At 38.0% G+C, this 17565-nt stretch overlaps 1 protein-coding gene across 4 annotated transcripts in view; it reads right to left on the bottom strand.

Annotated features, from left to right (window-relative positions):
- Positions 1-17565, bottom strand: part of arhgef3 (Rho guanine nucleotide exchange factor (GEF) 3) — a 124004-nt gene that overhangs the window by 70912 nt on the left and 35527 nt on the right. For 2 of the 4 annotated variants that reach the window (XM_036559226.1, XM_036559227.1), the window contains exon 1: positions 8177-8331. The exons of the other annotated variants lie outside the window; for them this stretch is intronic. In XM_036559226.1, the coding sequence (XP_036415119.1) occupies positions 8177-8206 (30 nt within the window). In that variant the 5' untranslated portion in view covers positions 8207-8331. Of the gene's footprint in view, positions 1-8176; positions 8332-17565 lie in introns of those variants that run through there. 4 annotated transcript variants of the gene reach the window in all.

Genomic DNA, 17565 nt, shown 5'->3' with positions numbered 1-17565 from the left:
TCACCTACGTAGTACAGGAAACTTTACTGGTGCATGAAAGGTCTGCAGGAGATAAGCAGGTCTACAGAAGCCATGCTTGAAACCTACCACCTTCACACTGAAAGAAAAAGCTGCATCATACTCAAAATGAAACCAAGTCGAGGTTTTGGGGATCACACTCATCAAAGAGTTAGCAAACCAAGACCGTTAACTTGTGTGGGAGAGAATCAGTGATTAGAGTGATTAGTCAACATCAGTGAGAGTGAAGCTCTAAGAGTGACATTAAACCCCAGTAAAACCCCTTGTGTATGACACAGACAATGCCGGTTCACCTACAGAGATAAAGCACTTACTACAACACTGTGCAACAGTTAAAATCCAGCCCTTGGATTCTATTTCAAAATGGCCATTAAATACAAGTTATTACAATTTTAGAAGATTTTCTGAAGAGATTAGACAAAGATAATAAGGAAGGGGAAAGTAAATGGAAAAACAGGAGTTTCCAGAACTGGAATTTAAAAGATACAGACAAAATGGGACTCTTAACAACTGTAAAAGATCTGGTAGACCACCAGAACAGTCACCATCACATACACAGTGCTTAAAGCTGGGAGAAAATCAAGCTCATTTCTTGCTTGCATAGGCAACTGTTACTTCTTTAGTCCTCTCACTGAAGCATTTAATTTAAGTAACAACATTTTCACTTGAGTTTGGGTTTCTGCGACTCTTCTACACATGTCCACGTCTTTTAAAAGCCAAAAGCACACATTCCAACCTCCTGAACTCACGCTAACCACACTCCAGGTGTGAAAATGTGAACAACTGATGTACTGTACAAACACGTCCCATCCTTACACATCAATGTTCTATCTCTGGCTGCTGAATCACTACTTGATTCATGACTTCTTCTTACTGCTATTAAACATCATTGCCCAGAAGTTTCTCTAAGACTTCCAGCTTTCCCCTTGCCACCCACTGGGAGCACACACACTGCAGTAACCTGGGCCAAGTCCTCTAGCCAGAGGGGAAGAAAAGACTGCAATTGAGAGGGGCTGGGGAGTCTCAACCTTAATGAACCGCTTCCATTTAGACAAACACGCATTCCTCCAAAGAGCTCGAGGGTCCTCTGCTGCGCACTTAAAAATAAGGGTGCCAAAAAGGCTTCCTTGGATGGCGGCCATAGAAGGACCACTTCTGATTCCGCAAAGAACCTTTTAATGGATGGTTCTTAAATGAGATATGTGTGTTTGAGATGTTTTGTAGCAGTTGTAGTTGTAGTACAAATCTTTGTACTTTTTTATTCATATTTTAAATTCATTGTCACATTTTAAGGCTTATAACTCTTGGAATCAAGGGGTTAACTTTTTTTTTTTTAGAACTGTATGTCCAAGCCAAGAGACGTTTAGGAATCTTTCTATTGAGAGTGAATAGAGCACATACAGATCACTTCAGCCTTTTAACATTAATTTGCCTCATTTAATCAGGACCAGGTGAACTACAGTACAGGGTTGGACAATTAATCGTGTTTATATCGAAAATACTTTTTTAAAATCACATAAGCTGCGATTTTAATCATATATTACATCAAACATCCAAATGATATTTTACATTGTATATCTGGAGCTTAATTTACAGATAAATCCAACACTGGTCAGTAAAAATTAAAACTAGAAAACAGTCCTACTATAGTGATATAAATGAGCAGAGGTTAAAGGGCACCCACAAAAGAATCCTGTGATTATATGGGAATTTCTATTATGCAACAAGATAAATTGCTCTAAAAAGTTGACCTCAGTCGTAATATATTCACACAGATGGGACAAGCCTATACAGGATATAATTACTGTCCAAAGAAGAGCAAGCATCTCCAAAATGGTAACTTTATGTGAGTTAATGTAAATAGTGTAAATATAATAATGTAAATATTCCAAGTGATTTTGGAGCATTTCTATTGGTCCATTCATCATGAAATTTTCACACAATGTAAAGAACAACTGCCATATTCAAATTATTTAGAAAAATAAAAATCAACAGAAATTGAGATGCATGTTTTTCTTCGGACAGCGTTGACGTGACATCTCAGAAGGCAGTAGATCCTTGACCTTTACTTCACAACTTTTTATAACTATTCTGACCTCTAATATGATTCCCTTGGACTTCTTTAAGAAAAGGTTCTATGCACAATGGAATATCAGAGCTCACCTTGTAAGTTCTTCAATTTGACTATTTTGGTATTCAGAATGATAAAACACTGAATAATCAAATGCGACTGGTGGAACTATTCACGCAGCAGTGGAATACAGACAAAAAAGGTTTGAAAATAGCCAGAAAGTTTTATATTGACCAAAAAAACATGCTTTCCTGAATATTATTATAATTGATTATAATGTATTATAAAATTCCAAAATGTATTAGACATATTTCCTCTAACAAAAATACAGAAGGTTCCAGTGTGAAAACATAGTATGTTCTCCATCAGTGCAACATCTCACTGGAGAGAGTGTGATTTGTTAAGATGACACCACGCTCTGGGTTGTTCTCCTTCACTCTCAGTGTCTGAATGTCACCTCCTGGGGGTCGTTGTGAAGGTGAGAAGAAGGGCAGCAGAGCAGGTGCAGACATTGCACTGTCTCTCTCTCCAAGCTCTTCATGAAAAAGGAAAGAGTGCATTTGCACCTCACAGATGGAGAGAATCTCACTACCTTAAAACCCTACAGGGGCTATTTGTTCCCTGTTCAGAAAGAGATTATTGAAAAATATCCTTAACCACAAACACACAGGAGGTGATGCGCTGTTTTACTGAAACATGCTAACTTTGTTGCCTCAATTATGCGACTCAAGCGCAACTCTTGCAAACATTATTAAGTACACATTTTATGAAACTTCCTCGCAGTTAAAACAACAAAATCAAATTGACACAGTTTCCCCTTTTCCCCAAATGTAGTTGATCAGCGAAGACGTGTGATGTTTGAAGGCTGCTTCTGAGCTACTGGCTAATGTTGCTAACGAGTAAAGAAAGGGACACTCGTATTAACGAGTTCTGAACATGTTTTGATAAAATTGTTATTATCCATGTGCAGCTTCCTCTTAAAAAACAAGAAGAGCAGGTGACACTATCTGAACTTATGGTGCTTGTTCAAATTTTGTTATTTTCTGCTCTAATTTTATAATTTTTTTCCAAACACATCCTAAAATCTCATTACCGTAACATTTTTTCAGATGAAACTGAGCACTTAAGTCACTTCATTATACTAAATGTATAACATTGCCAGTTCATGGCATGTATTCAACTTAAAACAATACAATAAAGTGATAATGCTTCTTTTATTTGTCAAATTAGGTTTTTATATTGATCAAGTATCTCATTACCATAACCTGTGACCTGTTTTTTCAAATAAGCATTTTCCTTTTTCGCAACAAAAACAAACTAATAACATAAAACACCATCCAGGAGACAAAATGCACACTTTACATGAGAAAGTAATACAATTTCTCCTAAAATTTCAAGGTTATATGAATAAAATTGATGTGTTACGGTAATGAATTAAAGGAAAAACTGACAGACTGACCAAAATTTACAAAACGCAATCATTTATCATAATTCTAAAAGCAACTGTTTGGTTAAAAATCAAATGGATTCAGTTTCTCTATATGTATTTGATCAGCAAAGACACAATTAGTTGGCCAAAGTTTGCTTGTTTAGCTTTGATCCTATTTAGTTCTGGAGCTATTAATGTAGCTAACAGGAAACTAAAATCTAACGCTTGTCTAAAATGGGTGAAGATATTAAGCCTCATTGACTTGCTGAGGTGGAAAAAGTTCAGACTCTGAGATCCACAACTGCTGTATGTAGCTACACAATGTACTGTCCATTTATATAATTAAAAATATACCATAAAGTGTCAGAAAGTTGTGTAATTGTGTCAAATTAACCATACAGACTATACGGTTTAGCTGAGCTAATACTCATACGCACTATAAGAATTTTATAAAAAGAGCATAAAATCAGCATCTACATAAATCCCATAAAGCCTATAACACTATATATCGTAGGTTGTGCGTAGCTGGGGCCTAAAGTATGCTACACTCTTCTTATAGCTTCAAACTGCTAGCTGCTTGTTGCTAATAGTTTTAGCTTGTATCAGCTGGTCTGTTGAGTCAGTCACAAAGTGCATTAGAATGCTAATAAACACGACGTGGCATCCCACCGAGGGTAAAATCCAGATTTCACGTTGGCTACTGCTGTTTTCACTTTCTTAAATTCTTTTTGTCCATTATAAACATACAATGACATACAGTGTCAAAAACACATAGATCATCTTACGCATCTTATGTGATGCCTTAGACATCTAAGGCAAAATTAAAGAAGGAAACTTCTGTCATTAAATATGTTGGCTGTTTTGGAGTAAAGGGAAAATTGTGTAAACCTGACCACAGTTTACACCAGTTTACTGGAAGATGCAAGTGAAGCCAAGTGAAAGCCTTTTCACCCATCTTCTGGATGAAGCATAGCTTTATGCTTTCTATGAAGAGTAAGTTCCCAAGGAATAAAAAAGGGTCCGAATGTCAAACACCACACTGAAAATATGGTATTTTCTTCCCCATTATGTCTGGAAGTAAAAAAGGAAATTTTGAGAACTTTGGAAACGCAAAAGGAAAGCAAAAGGGGGACACAAAAAATACTTAAGATATACTAAAGTTCATGTAAATATTTAAAACTCTTTTCTCAAAATGCTGATAATAAGTATTTTCACTAGTGGTGTCAGGCTTTTGGGCCCTACTCCACTGTGCTTAGCCAGGGCCATCACTTATCTCCTTGGTGCATCCTTCACTCAAGGGCTAGCTCTGCTGAGAGAGAGTGAGCAGTTTTGTGTGTCTTTGGGCGTGCAAACAAAATATCTCTGCAAGTCAGCTACTGCAATTTGAATTAATACAGCTAAACAGCTTAAAAACCTAACTACAGCCGGTACTGTACATCTGTTACAGTCGTTTCTGTAGGATATTTGGTTAATGTGTTTCTCCACAAATTGAATGCACAAAAGACACCATTTGACAGTAGTTATCTCCACATCTACCGGTGTGTGTCTCGACATAACTTGCAAAGACCGACAACAACAGGAAATTCAAGGGCTTTCATGTTGGAATGTGCTACTGAGCAGATGTCAATGGAATGAATGGAAGTTGATGCTGTTCACTTGGTCCAGGTGTAATTAGTCTATGCATTCTATCTACGGTTTCCCAGGCAGCAAGAGCTTAAAGTCATCCTTACTAGTCTGCTAGCCTTTCTTACTAATTAACTGACTAACCACATGAGGTTTCCCTCCACAAATGAAAAATTCGGTTCATTTGCAGGTTTTTAAAGCTGGTACTGCAGGGAGTCAAAGAAAATGGGGTGTAACCTACACTACATTGGCTGTAGGCCTCTCAATTAAAAAGGTAGATAAATGGGGGATGAATGAAGCAGAACTCTCTAAGTTACAAGGCTTTTTTCTCTAACAAGAAAATTGCATTGTGAACTTACACTCCCAGGATGGCAGATAAAGCTTAGCTTTTATCAGCATAATTCTCTACACTTTCATGAAGGTAAGTCAAGATGGCTTTTCTGTTTTTCCAGGCAGGCAAAAAGGGCAGATATTTCATCCCAGTGTCCAAGTCTGTTCCACCCTGCTGTACTCTGAAGCAATTCTTGGAGACATGTTTAAAAGTATCCAGAAACCTCTTCTAATTAGTAAATCCATGTGCACCAATTGCTGAAACAGGTGTTCAACTGCAAAAGCATTGCCAATAGCATGGGAGGCTCTGGAGCAGCCGTACATAAGCCATTGCCCAATCACCATGCCCGATACCAAGCACTGGCTAGAGGGGTACAAAGCCCCCCAGCATAGAACTGAGGAGCAGTGGACCATTCTCTGGAGCAATGGAATTCCATCCAACACCTTTTGGACAAGTTGGAGTAACGTTTGAGACCCAGAACTGATCATCCAACATCACTGCCTCACCTCATTAAAGCTCTTGTGGCTGAATGCAATCAACTCCTCACAGCAATGTTCCAAAATCTAGTGTAAAGCCTTCACAGAAGAGTCGAGGCTGTTACTGCAGCAAAGAGGGACAAACTCCCTGTTATTAACTTTGATTTCAGTAGAAGTGTTGGATGAGCGTCCACAAACTTTTGGACAGATTAGATTTTTAAATTAATAGTCTGATTGGCTACCAAAAAGCCTTTGTAGAGTCATGGCTGCTTTCCATTGTACATTAGCTGTTATCTAGTGGGCAAACAACCCAGAGCACTCTGCAGATGTAGTGTAGCTTGGGGGTAAGATTTAACAGGGAAGTACGACACACAATAACGCATTTGGTCAGGAAGCTCAGCTTCTCTAATTTAATTTGGAATTTGATGTGTCATAAACGTATAAGAGGCAACATGTTCAGTCTTAAAGGGCTAAGTTGGTATACAGGCCCATATACACTGCACAGCATGTGGTGGCCTAGTGGACATTCTTATTTTGCTTCACCATACACTTATTTACATACATTCACCTCAATGTAACAGTGGTGTCTCTGGGTCATCTAGGATGCTACATGTACTTTCCCATTTAGATGGGTATTTTCCAAAGTAACTTGTTGTTTCACTCTTGGTTACATAACAGCACAGTGCCAGTGCATAAGGCAGCCTACACTGTTGTATTTTAAATGTCACTGGGGACAGCAGAACTTAAAGAATTGTGCAGGTTCATTCTATTTTTTATTTTATTTAAAAACTACTTAAAATGTTGTAAACTGGAAAATTCCAGTTCTAACATCTGATTAGCTGAGTCACATTACAAGTTATTGCAAAACACATCTACAGTGGTGTACAAGGGTCCACTTATCTGGACAACAACTGTGTTTCTACTTGTTAAAACACCATATAACAACATAAACATACACAAACATTAATGCATTAACAAGTAAAAAGAATCTTTTTTAAAAGATTTTTTCTTGTAAGCTGGTTTTAAGATTTGGTTAAAGTTTGGTTCCAGATTTCTCCTGGATGACCCCAGCCATTGCATCCATCACCACCACACTAGGTTTAACCTAACAATGTACTCATTAGCCAAACCAGGTACTGAATGATAGCTACAAATAATGCTGGGCTGCCATCGCTACTTATTGTATTAATGTGATTTTTCAAAATTCACACAAAATTAGTTCATAGTCAAACAAAGACATTGCTGGCGTTCTCAAAACAATGGACTGTCCACCCCTGAGTCCAGACCCCAACATCACTGAATGTGTTTGGGGCTTACTTGGATCATGAGCAGCAGAAAAAACAACCAACTTCTAAATATAAATAAAAAATAAAAATATCTCTGGAGATTTCTTTGAAAAACTGAATGCAAGTTCCCCTCAAAGAATTTAAGCTGTAATAAAGGCAAAGAGTGGACACACTAAAACAGAAAATTATATTATATTTAGTTAACACATTAGAAAAACATTTTGGAGTAAGATTCTGTTAAATATGTTCTCTGCTTTCTTTTCTCAAACTAAAAAATGAATCACTTGTGCTAATAAATGAAGGGTGGTCCTTCACTTTTGTGCAGTAATCTATGTGTGTGACTTACTTCCTGATGTGATTTATGTGCTAATATTAGCAATTTCATGAGATATTCCTGGAACCAAACAAAAAAAGCTTTTTTATACTATGATGTTTTGTTATGTTGTTATGGGAGCATGAAGAGTCCAGAAGTTTACACAAAGGCTCTTGCTACTACTTTTGTACACTCAGAGAACAAATAAAGCAGCCTGATTGTGAAACCCAGCAGATGATTCTTCAGATGCACTTATTACAAGTAAATCAACCAAGGTTTAAAACAGATTCTCAGTTTCTTATATTTAATTTAGTAAGAGAATTTCTTACACTGAACATAACGGTTCCTAAATGGTTCTTGGCTTGGATGTAAGGTTCTAGGATGGTTCCGAATGCTATAGAATCTTTGCATAAAGGTTCTTTACACCTGAAGATTAAATGTTCTTCACACTCACAAATCTGATTTACAAAAATGGTTATTTTGAAAGAAACCAATCAGCATCTTTCAGCATCTTCTACAGTATGCAGTGAACACTACCTGAAACTGCACAAACTGTAACTGACGTTACGTAACCATCCTTAGTACTAAACTAGCTCATACTAACAACCAGTCACAGTCACCTCACTCACCTGATGAATGAAAAGACAGCACCCCATCATTAGGAACTATTGTAATGTTCCTCAATCCCCAAATCACCTTGAAAATTCACACTGGCGACGTTTCCACGCAGTCTCGCCCTCACCCATCAGCCGGCACAGGACACACTGAGGTAATAGTGAGTGAGTGAGTGTGTGAGTGTGTGTGTGTGTGTGTGTGTGCACGCTAAAGGAGACAGGGCCTCTGCGCGACAAACAGGATGTGCGAGAGGGGAAGCTGCAGCAGTGCTATATCGGGGTAAAGCAGGAGCTAACCTTGCTGTTTTTGTTTGTCATTTGGCAGCTGGCGTCAGGACTCCTTCAGACGCCCTGAAGCAGCGGGAGCTATTCCGCCGATTTCCCTTTAAGTGCACTGTGCACTGAGCCACAACTATTTTTTTAGAATGTAGGCCTCTAGCCTTCTTAGGATTTTAAAGGGGAATCCTATTGACCTTTCAAGATTTTTGTATAATTCAAAGGTTGAGATGTAAACAGGTAATTTAGAGTGGTTTAATGTGAAATTAAAGCACATTGCAGTGCACTTGGAATTTCTTTCCAGTGATGGTGATCCATCATGCAAATGTAACCATTTTATTTTCTATCCAAAATGCCCTGTGAACCTACAGGTGTCTTCTGGGTTTTTATATGAAATGTTGATGATGGTAAAATAGTGGTAAATCTGAAAACATGAGATTCTTTTAGATGTATTTGCCTTATAGCACCCTATATGTACTTCTCTGTTATGAATAGAGAATAAAAAAAAGAAGATTTAGGCCAAAACCTTTCCAAAACTATCGTTAAACAATGTCTCAGGCATTAGGCAGCATATTCATAACCTGCTCACATAATAGCTTTTTGCAATGGAGCATCTAGAGGCTGTAAACTCTTCGGATGTCTGGGTCCTATGATCACCATTGTGAACAATTCTGACTCGCTGGAACAGAACATTTCAACATCAAACCACTCAGAAGTGCTTTGTTTAAAATTCAAACATTTAGTTATGCAGAAATTCTGAATTCCCTTTAGTACAGGGTGGACATTTAATGAGTTAAAAAAAGTTTTAAAATTGCTTTGAAAAGTTGCTAAATTTGTGGAACAGTTTGTTGTTCAAAAGAATATGTAGGACTATTCTAAAGCGCCAATCACACAAAGTGAAATCTGGCTAAAAAAGCCAATTTTCTTGAATGGAAAAGGCAGCAAGTCAACAAAAAAATGATTTGCTTCCCATAGTGTTTCACTTACTGCCAAGTTAATCTAACTGAAGTCTAATGCTGCGAATTCATAAACCTTAGAAACGTCAGGCAATAGAAAAAAAGAGGGCTCTGGCATCTTTTTTCTGGAAAACATGAAACGGATAAATCAGTATTCCTTAGTCCAAATGATGTTGCTTGTGTTAACCAGATACTGTTAACTGTTTACTGAACTATACATTCCCTCCAAAACCATGTGTACTCTCCAGCCTTTCACTCCACCCCTGACAGTGCGACCGTGGCTTAAGGCTGAGCAAACTCACGGCTTTGAATGAAGTAACAGGATTAGCCTAAAAGACAATCAAACGCATCAAAAATTATTTCAGAAAATGGATAATCTACAGGATCCAACCTATAATCAGATTTAAATGCACAACCCATTTTCTCTGTTACTCGGTGTTAATATTTCAATCAAAAGCATTTTCACATGTTAACAAAAGTTAGCGTAAATGTAGATCAAAGCGAATGAATCTAAAAATCTGATCCAATATAACACATGTGCATACCAATACTTGTTGTGAGAACAGGAAGCTGGGAAATCTCTGTGAAACTTCCTGGAAACAAAATGGCTTCCTGCCAGCATTTCCTGCATGAGGAGTTGTAGACCTGCCCAGAACACCTCAGGTCTGTCTGATCACTTGCAGTACACGTGATTACAATGTGGATTCATTTAAAATGGATATGCAATGAAAACATCACTATAACAAGCCAAAAAGTAGGGCATGTGACAGTGGTTAAGAGGTGTAGCTTGCAAGTGCCTTACAGCTTGGGGCTCACTAAACATGTGTTTGGTTTGGCTTTTGGAAATTGTGAAGAAAAGTCTTTAAAGCAGCTTTGAGGGTAATATTTCACAGTTGTGCCTCATGCCAATTTAGCACCATGAAGCCTGGGGTGAATATCATATATCTTGCATATGACACAAACAGGCTTTTAGCACATTTATCACATTCACCGAATGTGTAAAACAGCATTAATCAGACAGCTACAAGCTGCTTAGTCTTGCGGTTATCTTAGAACATTCAAATGAATCACGACTCAGCACTTGAGTTGACCTGAGCGTTTGTAACTTCGGGTCACCATCAGGGCAGAGTATTACGGACTGCCACGTCCCAGTAATGATGGATTGGTGAAACATCTTCGTCTCTGGGTGAAGGAGGATCAAGTCTGTAAAAAGTACAAAGTAGGCCAGCGGGAAAATAGAAAAGTTCTAAGTCAAAACATGTTTCCACCAGTTGAGCCCTAACCTCTGAACAGCAGAAGTACAGTCCCTCATGTAGATTCTCCACTGTTCTGTAATAGACAACTGAGAACATGATGGTCATTTTGTAGTTTGGCATTATTATCCTGATGAACCCTGGACCTGAGCCGTTTTTCTCTATGGGAAAACTTAAAGTCTTTTTATAAAAATCGGCCCTGTTGTGCTCTGTAGTTATCCGGCAAGCTTAAATATTTAGTTCTACACTTTTTTATACCCCTGAAAATCACTGATTTGAATCATGAGAGGGTAAAGTAATTGCAATAGCAACACAGCTACAAACATTATATGCTACAGGCATGCTAACTTTCTTGAGCATTTAATTGAGCATTTTTATCATAAGTCTGGCAGTCTCAACAAAATGGGTGGTATTGTTCATTGATGGGGACAATTTTCGAATCCTTATTTGGTCTTACTGCTGACTACAAAATGACGTATGACCTCAGAGATCTATCACCACTGTATACGTGATAATTTATGTTAAGTCCAGCATCATGTTTCTAAGCAATAAAGCACAACAAGGAATGTGTTATCATGTATAACATCATGGCAGTGATTTGGTCAGGAACAACCAAAACCGAGTACAATAAAGCCGCTTTTCCACCACATGGTACTGGCTCGACTCGACCCAACTCTACTCACCTTTTTGGTTTTCCACTAGGCAAATCTGGTAACTGGTACTGGATGCTAATTTTGGTACTACCTCTGTCGAAAATCCAAGCTAGCTGAACCGATACCAAAAGGTGACGTAAAAATGGTACAGATGACTGATTGGTCGGAGAGAATTGCGTTAGCTAACGTTAACGTGCTAACATTAGCTACCAGGTCAACATACCCTCTTGCGTCGCCTTTTTTGAGCAACCAAAATCGTCTCATCACCTGAGCTCTGATGTAGTATTTCCCAAACTCTCCTGATTTTTTCAGCAGACTTTTGTGTTGCTGCTATCACCCTCTTCTGAAAAAAACATTTTCTCCTTTACGTCAAAGCAGTTTCAGCTGTTGCCGCTATGATGACCAGCTACATGGGGTAGTAGTATATCCGCAGTGGAAACAAAGTAGCTGGTACCAAAAGAGAGTTGAGTCAAGCTGTACCATGCAGTGGAAAAGTGGCCTAATATAGTCATCACAGCTGTCCTGTTATTTGTGATAACACAAGACCCGCTTTTCTAGAACAATTCTGCAAAACAATAAAAATAGTTAAGCAAAAAAGCAGTTCCTACTGCCAATAAAATTATTAGCCTTTTGCTGTTCAGATAGAGCCATAAAACTGCTGCAATATCAGGTTCAACTCAGCTTTTTCAATACTTGCAAAGTAGCCCTTCTCGTTAGCCAAACTGTATTCTGGTCATTTCTGGCTAATTCTATTAATGTTTGTTTTACTGTCACAGCTGTCGACCACAAAGCTGGCTTACGGCTTTGGAATTGGCCCGTTTTTTTGGAAAAAGGCCTGTTTTCATATTCTTTTTCAGAATCTTACAAAACAGGCTGCAGATCAAATATCATTTTATTGATGTTATACAGTGTATTCATCTTCTGTTTTTATATATACTTAATGTAGTAACGGTTAACCGTACTTTGCAACCAGTGCTCAGTGGAATGGTACAGGTATTGTGAAAAAACATCCTGTTATTGTAAATAACAGAATGTGCCATCAGAACTAACTGCTGTATAAAAGTGCAGTATGATACTGCTTATTATTGAGGTGCAATAAGCATATGTACAATTTCCCAACATTAAATATCAGTAAAAAAAATGGCTCACATTCACTCATTAGTTGGCAGTGACTAAAGTTTAGGACAAGGCCAAGCTGGATGGCAAATTAATGTTATGTCATGTCACCAGTAAACAGTGAACCTGGATCTTAACCTGATTTGTGTCTAAAAAAAACAGGCAGAGGAATGAGACAAGGGATTATATCATCAGCACAGTTCACTGGACCATGCTTTTATTTGTTAGCTTCGTGCAACCCAACCTTATATTTACATTTCAAATGTCTGCAGTAGTTTTTCGGTCATTTTGGTTTCGGGCATTATAAAAATGCTGCTGTGCGGTACCAAATGTTTGCACCTAGTCAAGATGCCCCTAAGATTTCATTTGCAAGTTCTCCACAATTCCAGATGGCAGCCATCTTTGCAATTGCTTTGGTTGTATTCCACACGAAATCTTCATTGTTGCACTAAGTCAATTATCTGTGTGATTGAGGGTCACGCAATAGCTTCCAGGTGTTGAGGCATCAACATCTACCCACACTGCATCTTTCTCGAAAGCAAACAGTGAGTAGGGGATATGAGAAAATGGATCAAAACAAGATGTCTACTGATGGACGGATAATTAGCAGCTCAAAATGATGCAAATAAAGCCAAAACTGATTTGTATTACGAGGTTCATTCAGGTTTGGCTGCCTTGGCAATCCATTTAGCAATGAAACCATTTATTAGTGTATGAGAAATTGAAGTAGCATGAACATTCAACCTTCAAAAGTCGTCAACCTGAAAACCCTAATCAACACTAATCAAAATAGACGAAACATCTCTCTTTATCTTAACAAAGAGTTATACCGAGTTACATCTGGGCATTGATCCTCCTGCTCCATTCAGACCAAATAAGTACATCTAACGGTCTCGATTCTAGCGGTCATAAGTTTTGTTATGATGTCCAGATCCAAGGCAATTTCAAGGCATAATAAAATCTGACAATAACAAAGACTCTGAGCACTACACCAAATTTTGAATTATATCTGTATAGTTATGTTTCATTAGAAGACAATAACAAGCTTGCACTTCAAATAAAGGCCGAAGTCAGTCTGCTGTCTGATTGATTCAAAGCTACATATTCAAAAACCTTCTCGTAGACGCTGTAGGCATTCAGACAAATAACTGGGCTACAAAGCAAACTGTGTTTCTATCTAGTTTTTACAAAACACACTTTGTTTGGTTGGCAGTTCTCTACTATGTCTGCCCAAACTAATTCCTCACAAGAGTTTAATCAGAGACAGAGTGTGCCGGAGGCCACCGAGAGATCACCCTGACCAAAACTAACGCAATACTTGCTAACAAACAACTGACGGTAACATCTGTAGGAGGTAGGCTAATATTTCCAAAGAAAACACTGAAGCCTCTCATTATCACCACCACCAATATACAAACCAACACTTTCAGGATGAGTCAATCTTACTTTTTGATGATTAAACTAATGAAAAGGAAACCAGTGCAGAGATAATTAAATGTTAAATCAGAATTAATCAGCTACAGAAAGTGGAAGAATTTAGTACTGTGTAAAATTCAGAGACCATTGTTTTATTTACTTGATTTCCAGTCAAAACAGCCATTAAGTACTTCATTTTCAGTAATTCGTGTGTCCACTATTTGCCTACATCGTTTATTCTTTTCGGAAAACTTTTTTCCACACCTTCAAAGTTCACTCTTAGAAGTTGGTTGTATTTTGTGATTCTTATGATCCATGTAATCCCAAACGCATTCAATGATGTTGAGGTCTGGATTCAGCGATGACCAGCCCAGAATGCCAGCTTCTTTGTTTGATAAGTCTGGCTTGATCGTTTCAGCAGTGAGCCTCGGGTCAGTATCCTGCTGTAGAATTACATTTATATATTACATGATGTATTAAAATTAGTTTGTTTATATATTACTTATCAGCATTAATGATTCTTTAATCAAAAACAAATCACCACACATCTCCAAATTCTCCACCATGATTGAATGATGGTTTTAGACATGGTTTTAAGACTCTTTCATTGCTTCAGTGGCATCCATGCTGCCTTCTGTTCTTCCAAAGATCTCAAATTTAGACTCACTTACACTGAACAATGAATTATTTGTACTTAATAGGCACTTTGCCTTGAAATTAAATAAATGAAAGGGAGTTCACAGCACTTTATGCTTTGGTAGTCCCCTGATTTTAAATCATTCACTTATCTTGAGTTTATCTCTGTTCATAGGTATTGTACGGTAAGCCCTCTATTGTATAGTAATTTCATTGGAAACCCGAGGGCCCTCCTGTTTTCCCTCTGCAAACAACTCTAACTAGGGCTCACGTGAAATGCTGGCAGAGAAAATCATGTTTTGTTATGATTTTTCAGATGTAGCTGGCCCGATTGGCCTTATCTCCATCGCAGGCCTTTGTTAAAGATAGGGCTAATTCCTTCCCAGTCACAGCAACTTGGCCGCTAATCCATAACATGGATGACAAAGTGCTCTCGCCTTTGATGGGGAGCCAGGCAGGAGGACTGGATGTCCAATGGTCATGAAGGGGCAGATGGAAAAGCCTGGAGCAGTGAGAACAGGTCCAGAGGCAGCCTGTTCCAGCAGTCACGCGAGAGAGACTCCTGCCAAGCACTGTTGTGATCAGCAGAAAGGAAACCAAACCCTACAGACAAAGCTCTCTGGCCATCTGACCCAGATCATGCAAATCTTATCGGTGATTGGTCATGCTAAGGAACTGAGGCTGGCAAAGATTAATAGGAGGTCTTGCTAATCTTGGGTTGATGCCTTCTGATGTTAAATAAGCTGAACATGTGATTCTGCTAGAGTTAAGGGTTGCTTTGAATGGGTCTCAACATCAGTTGGCTCAAGAAATCATGCCTAGGAAAAAAAATGGACACATTCTGCAAATTTACGGAATATTTACTTTAGAGCTATTTCTTCGGCCACAGATCTGTTCGGATCAGACAAGTTTTAAAGAGTTTAAATCAGGGAATAAAGAACTTCACTGTGTAAATCACTTTGGAGGACTTTCAGCCAAATATTTAGCAGATCTCTTCATTTGTCCCTTCCGGCTGATCCAAAACAAATCTTCGTGCTAGCTACATGGTACGTAGTCTAGCGAAGGGTCAGCGAAAGGTCTATTTTCAATAACTATCTGATAGTATCCAGGCTCAGTTGCCAAAATAAACCAGCATTGAGTAGGAGGGGTGTATTGGTTTGCATCACGCTAACCCAAACAAGAAAGCAGGAAAACCAAAACACATAATGAGAGCTGCAGATGAAAAAGAACTGCTCCCTGTAAGGAAGCCAGTTGTGGCGACTGGGCCTAACTGTGCTGTGCTCTTTGACTGGGGACAAAATGTTTATTGGCAGGACCTGCTTGAAGGCAGGACTGCGAAGGACGCCAGATAAAAGAGGACAAGGATAAGAATGGACCGGAATCTAGACGCAGCAATTCTTCAAAACCATGCTACAGATGCAGGGTAGCAACTGAGTATGTTACAGAATACACATAACTGTGTTATGTATCAAATATAAAATGTAAAAAATAACTAAACACTGCATTTTGAATCAATTGGGATGTGTAAAAACAAACAAATAAAAAAAAGAGGACTTTCAGAAATTATTTGTTTTTATGACATATAGTAGAAACACAGTACTGTGCAAAAGCTTTAGGCACCTGAGAAAAGTTTTTAAAAGCTATTTAACTGGTTAGCTAGTATTTATTTGCTCAGAAAAACCCTAATATTAAAACAGATAACACCATAATGAAAGATTTTATGCATGTTAGTGTGTTAATGCTTAACCATTTCCAAACTCCTTTTTAAAACATGAAATTCTTGTTATTTCTTACTGCATTAATGTTTGTGAGCATATATTCTATTATATAGTGTTTATATGATGTTGTGTTATATAGAAACATATAGCCCAAATACATGCTTTTAAGAAGTTTGCTTAGCTGCCTAAGAAATCTGCACAGTACTGTGCATAAATAAAACATGGGATATATTTAAACTGTCGACCTCAGGAATAAAACCTATATTTAATATCACCAAGAACACCATTATAGAATAAGTAGACCACATTTATAAATCCATGCTATATCCCTTTTATCTGAACAGCCTGTAATTAGCAATCATCTTCAAAATGTTACTCATGCTAGCGCAACAAAGGACTAGGTATGATAAACCTGGCACTCAAATGGTTTGATAGTTCTTCAAAGGCATAACATCTGAAGCTTTGTCTCCGACTGGCATTTCTCAAATATTTGACATTGTCAAAGAATGTAGGTCAGGAAGGGATGCCTAACGGAGAGTGTAAAATCTCTGGGGGCTTCATTTCATATTCTGTAAACTTTCACAGAAATTCTTAGTGCATGTGTATTGAGAATTCTGGGCTGGTTGTTGTGGGGGGCAGCTTTTTCCCTCCTTAGTGATTGTACAGGGATTACATTTATATTTATGGCATTTAGCAGATGCTCTTATCCAGACTAACTCAAAATGTGCTTCGTCGCCACTCAGAGAATGTATCCTTAGCTAGTTCAAATAAGTTACCGTTCAGCTAAGACACTGCCAGACACAAGAAAAGATACATAATACAGAAATAAGACATTACGTGGGTACAAATACACAGCATTTTCATAATGGGATTGCCAGCATCTTGTATTTATGTTTCACTCTAAACAAGTAACCTGAACTAGTCAAGTTAACTGGTGTGGTGAACTGGTAGGGCAGTTTAAACATAGTTCCATCTGAATAACAAGACTAAGCTAGCTAGCAAATACAGCAGAGAGTTTTACCTAGACACTTACGTTTTCTCATCATAATGAATGAACATGTAATTAGGGAATCGACCCAAAGCAGCGTCCACAGTTATGAAACGAATGCCCTGGCTAGGGGGGGTTCCAGGGCAGTTTAGGCATGTTTGGGAAAGTACATTTTAGTGTTTACTGTCAAAATTAGGGACGAAAAAAACAAAAAACAACACGCTATCTGATCAATGATGTTGTTAAAAAAAATTTTTTTTTATTTAATTTAATTTTTATTTATTTTTTTTATTTCTATTTGAGTAGGCAGGCTTATCATTGAAGTTAAGCAATGTTTACACATGTTGACCATTAGGCAACTGATTCCATTAGACAGGCCTGTTAAAAAATAA

This window comes from Colossoma macropomum, unplaced genomic scaffold (assembly GCF_904425465.1).
Source record: "Colossoma macropomum unplaced genomic scaffold, Colossoma_macropomum, whole genome shotgun sequence".
Lineage (NCBI taxonomy): Eukaryota > Metazoa > Chordata > Actinopteri > Characiformes > Serrasalmidae > Colossoma > Colossoma macropomum.
Note: the sequence above shows the minus strand (reverse complement) of the source record. Positions and strands in the feature narration are given on the sequence as shown.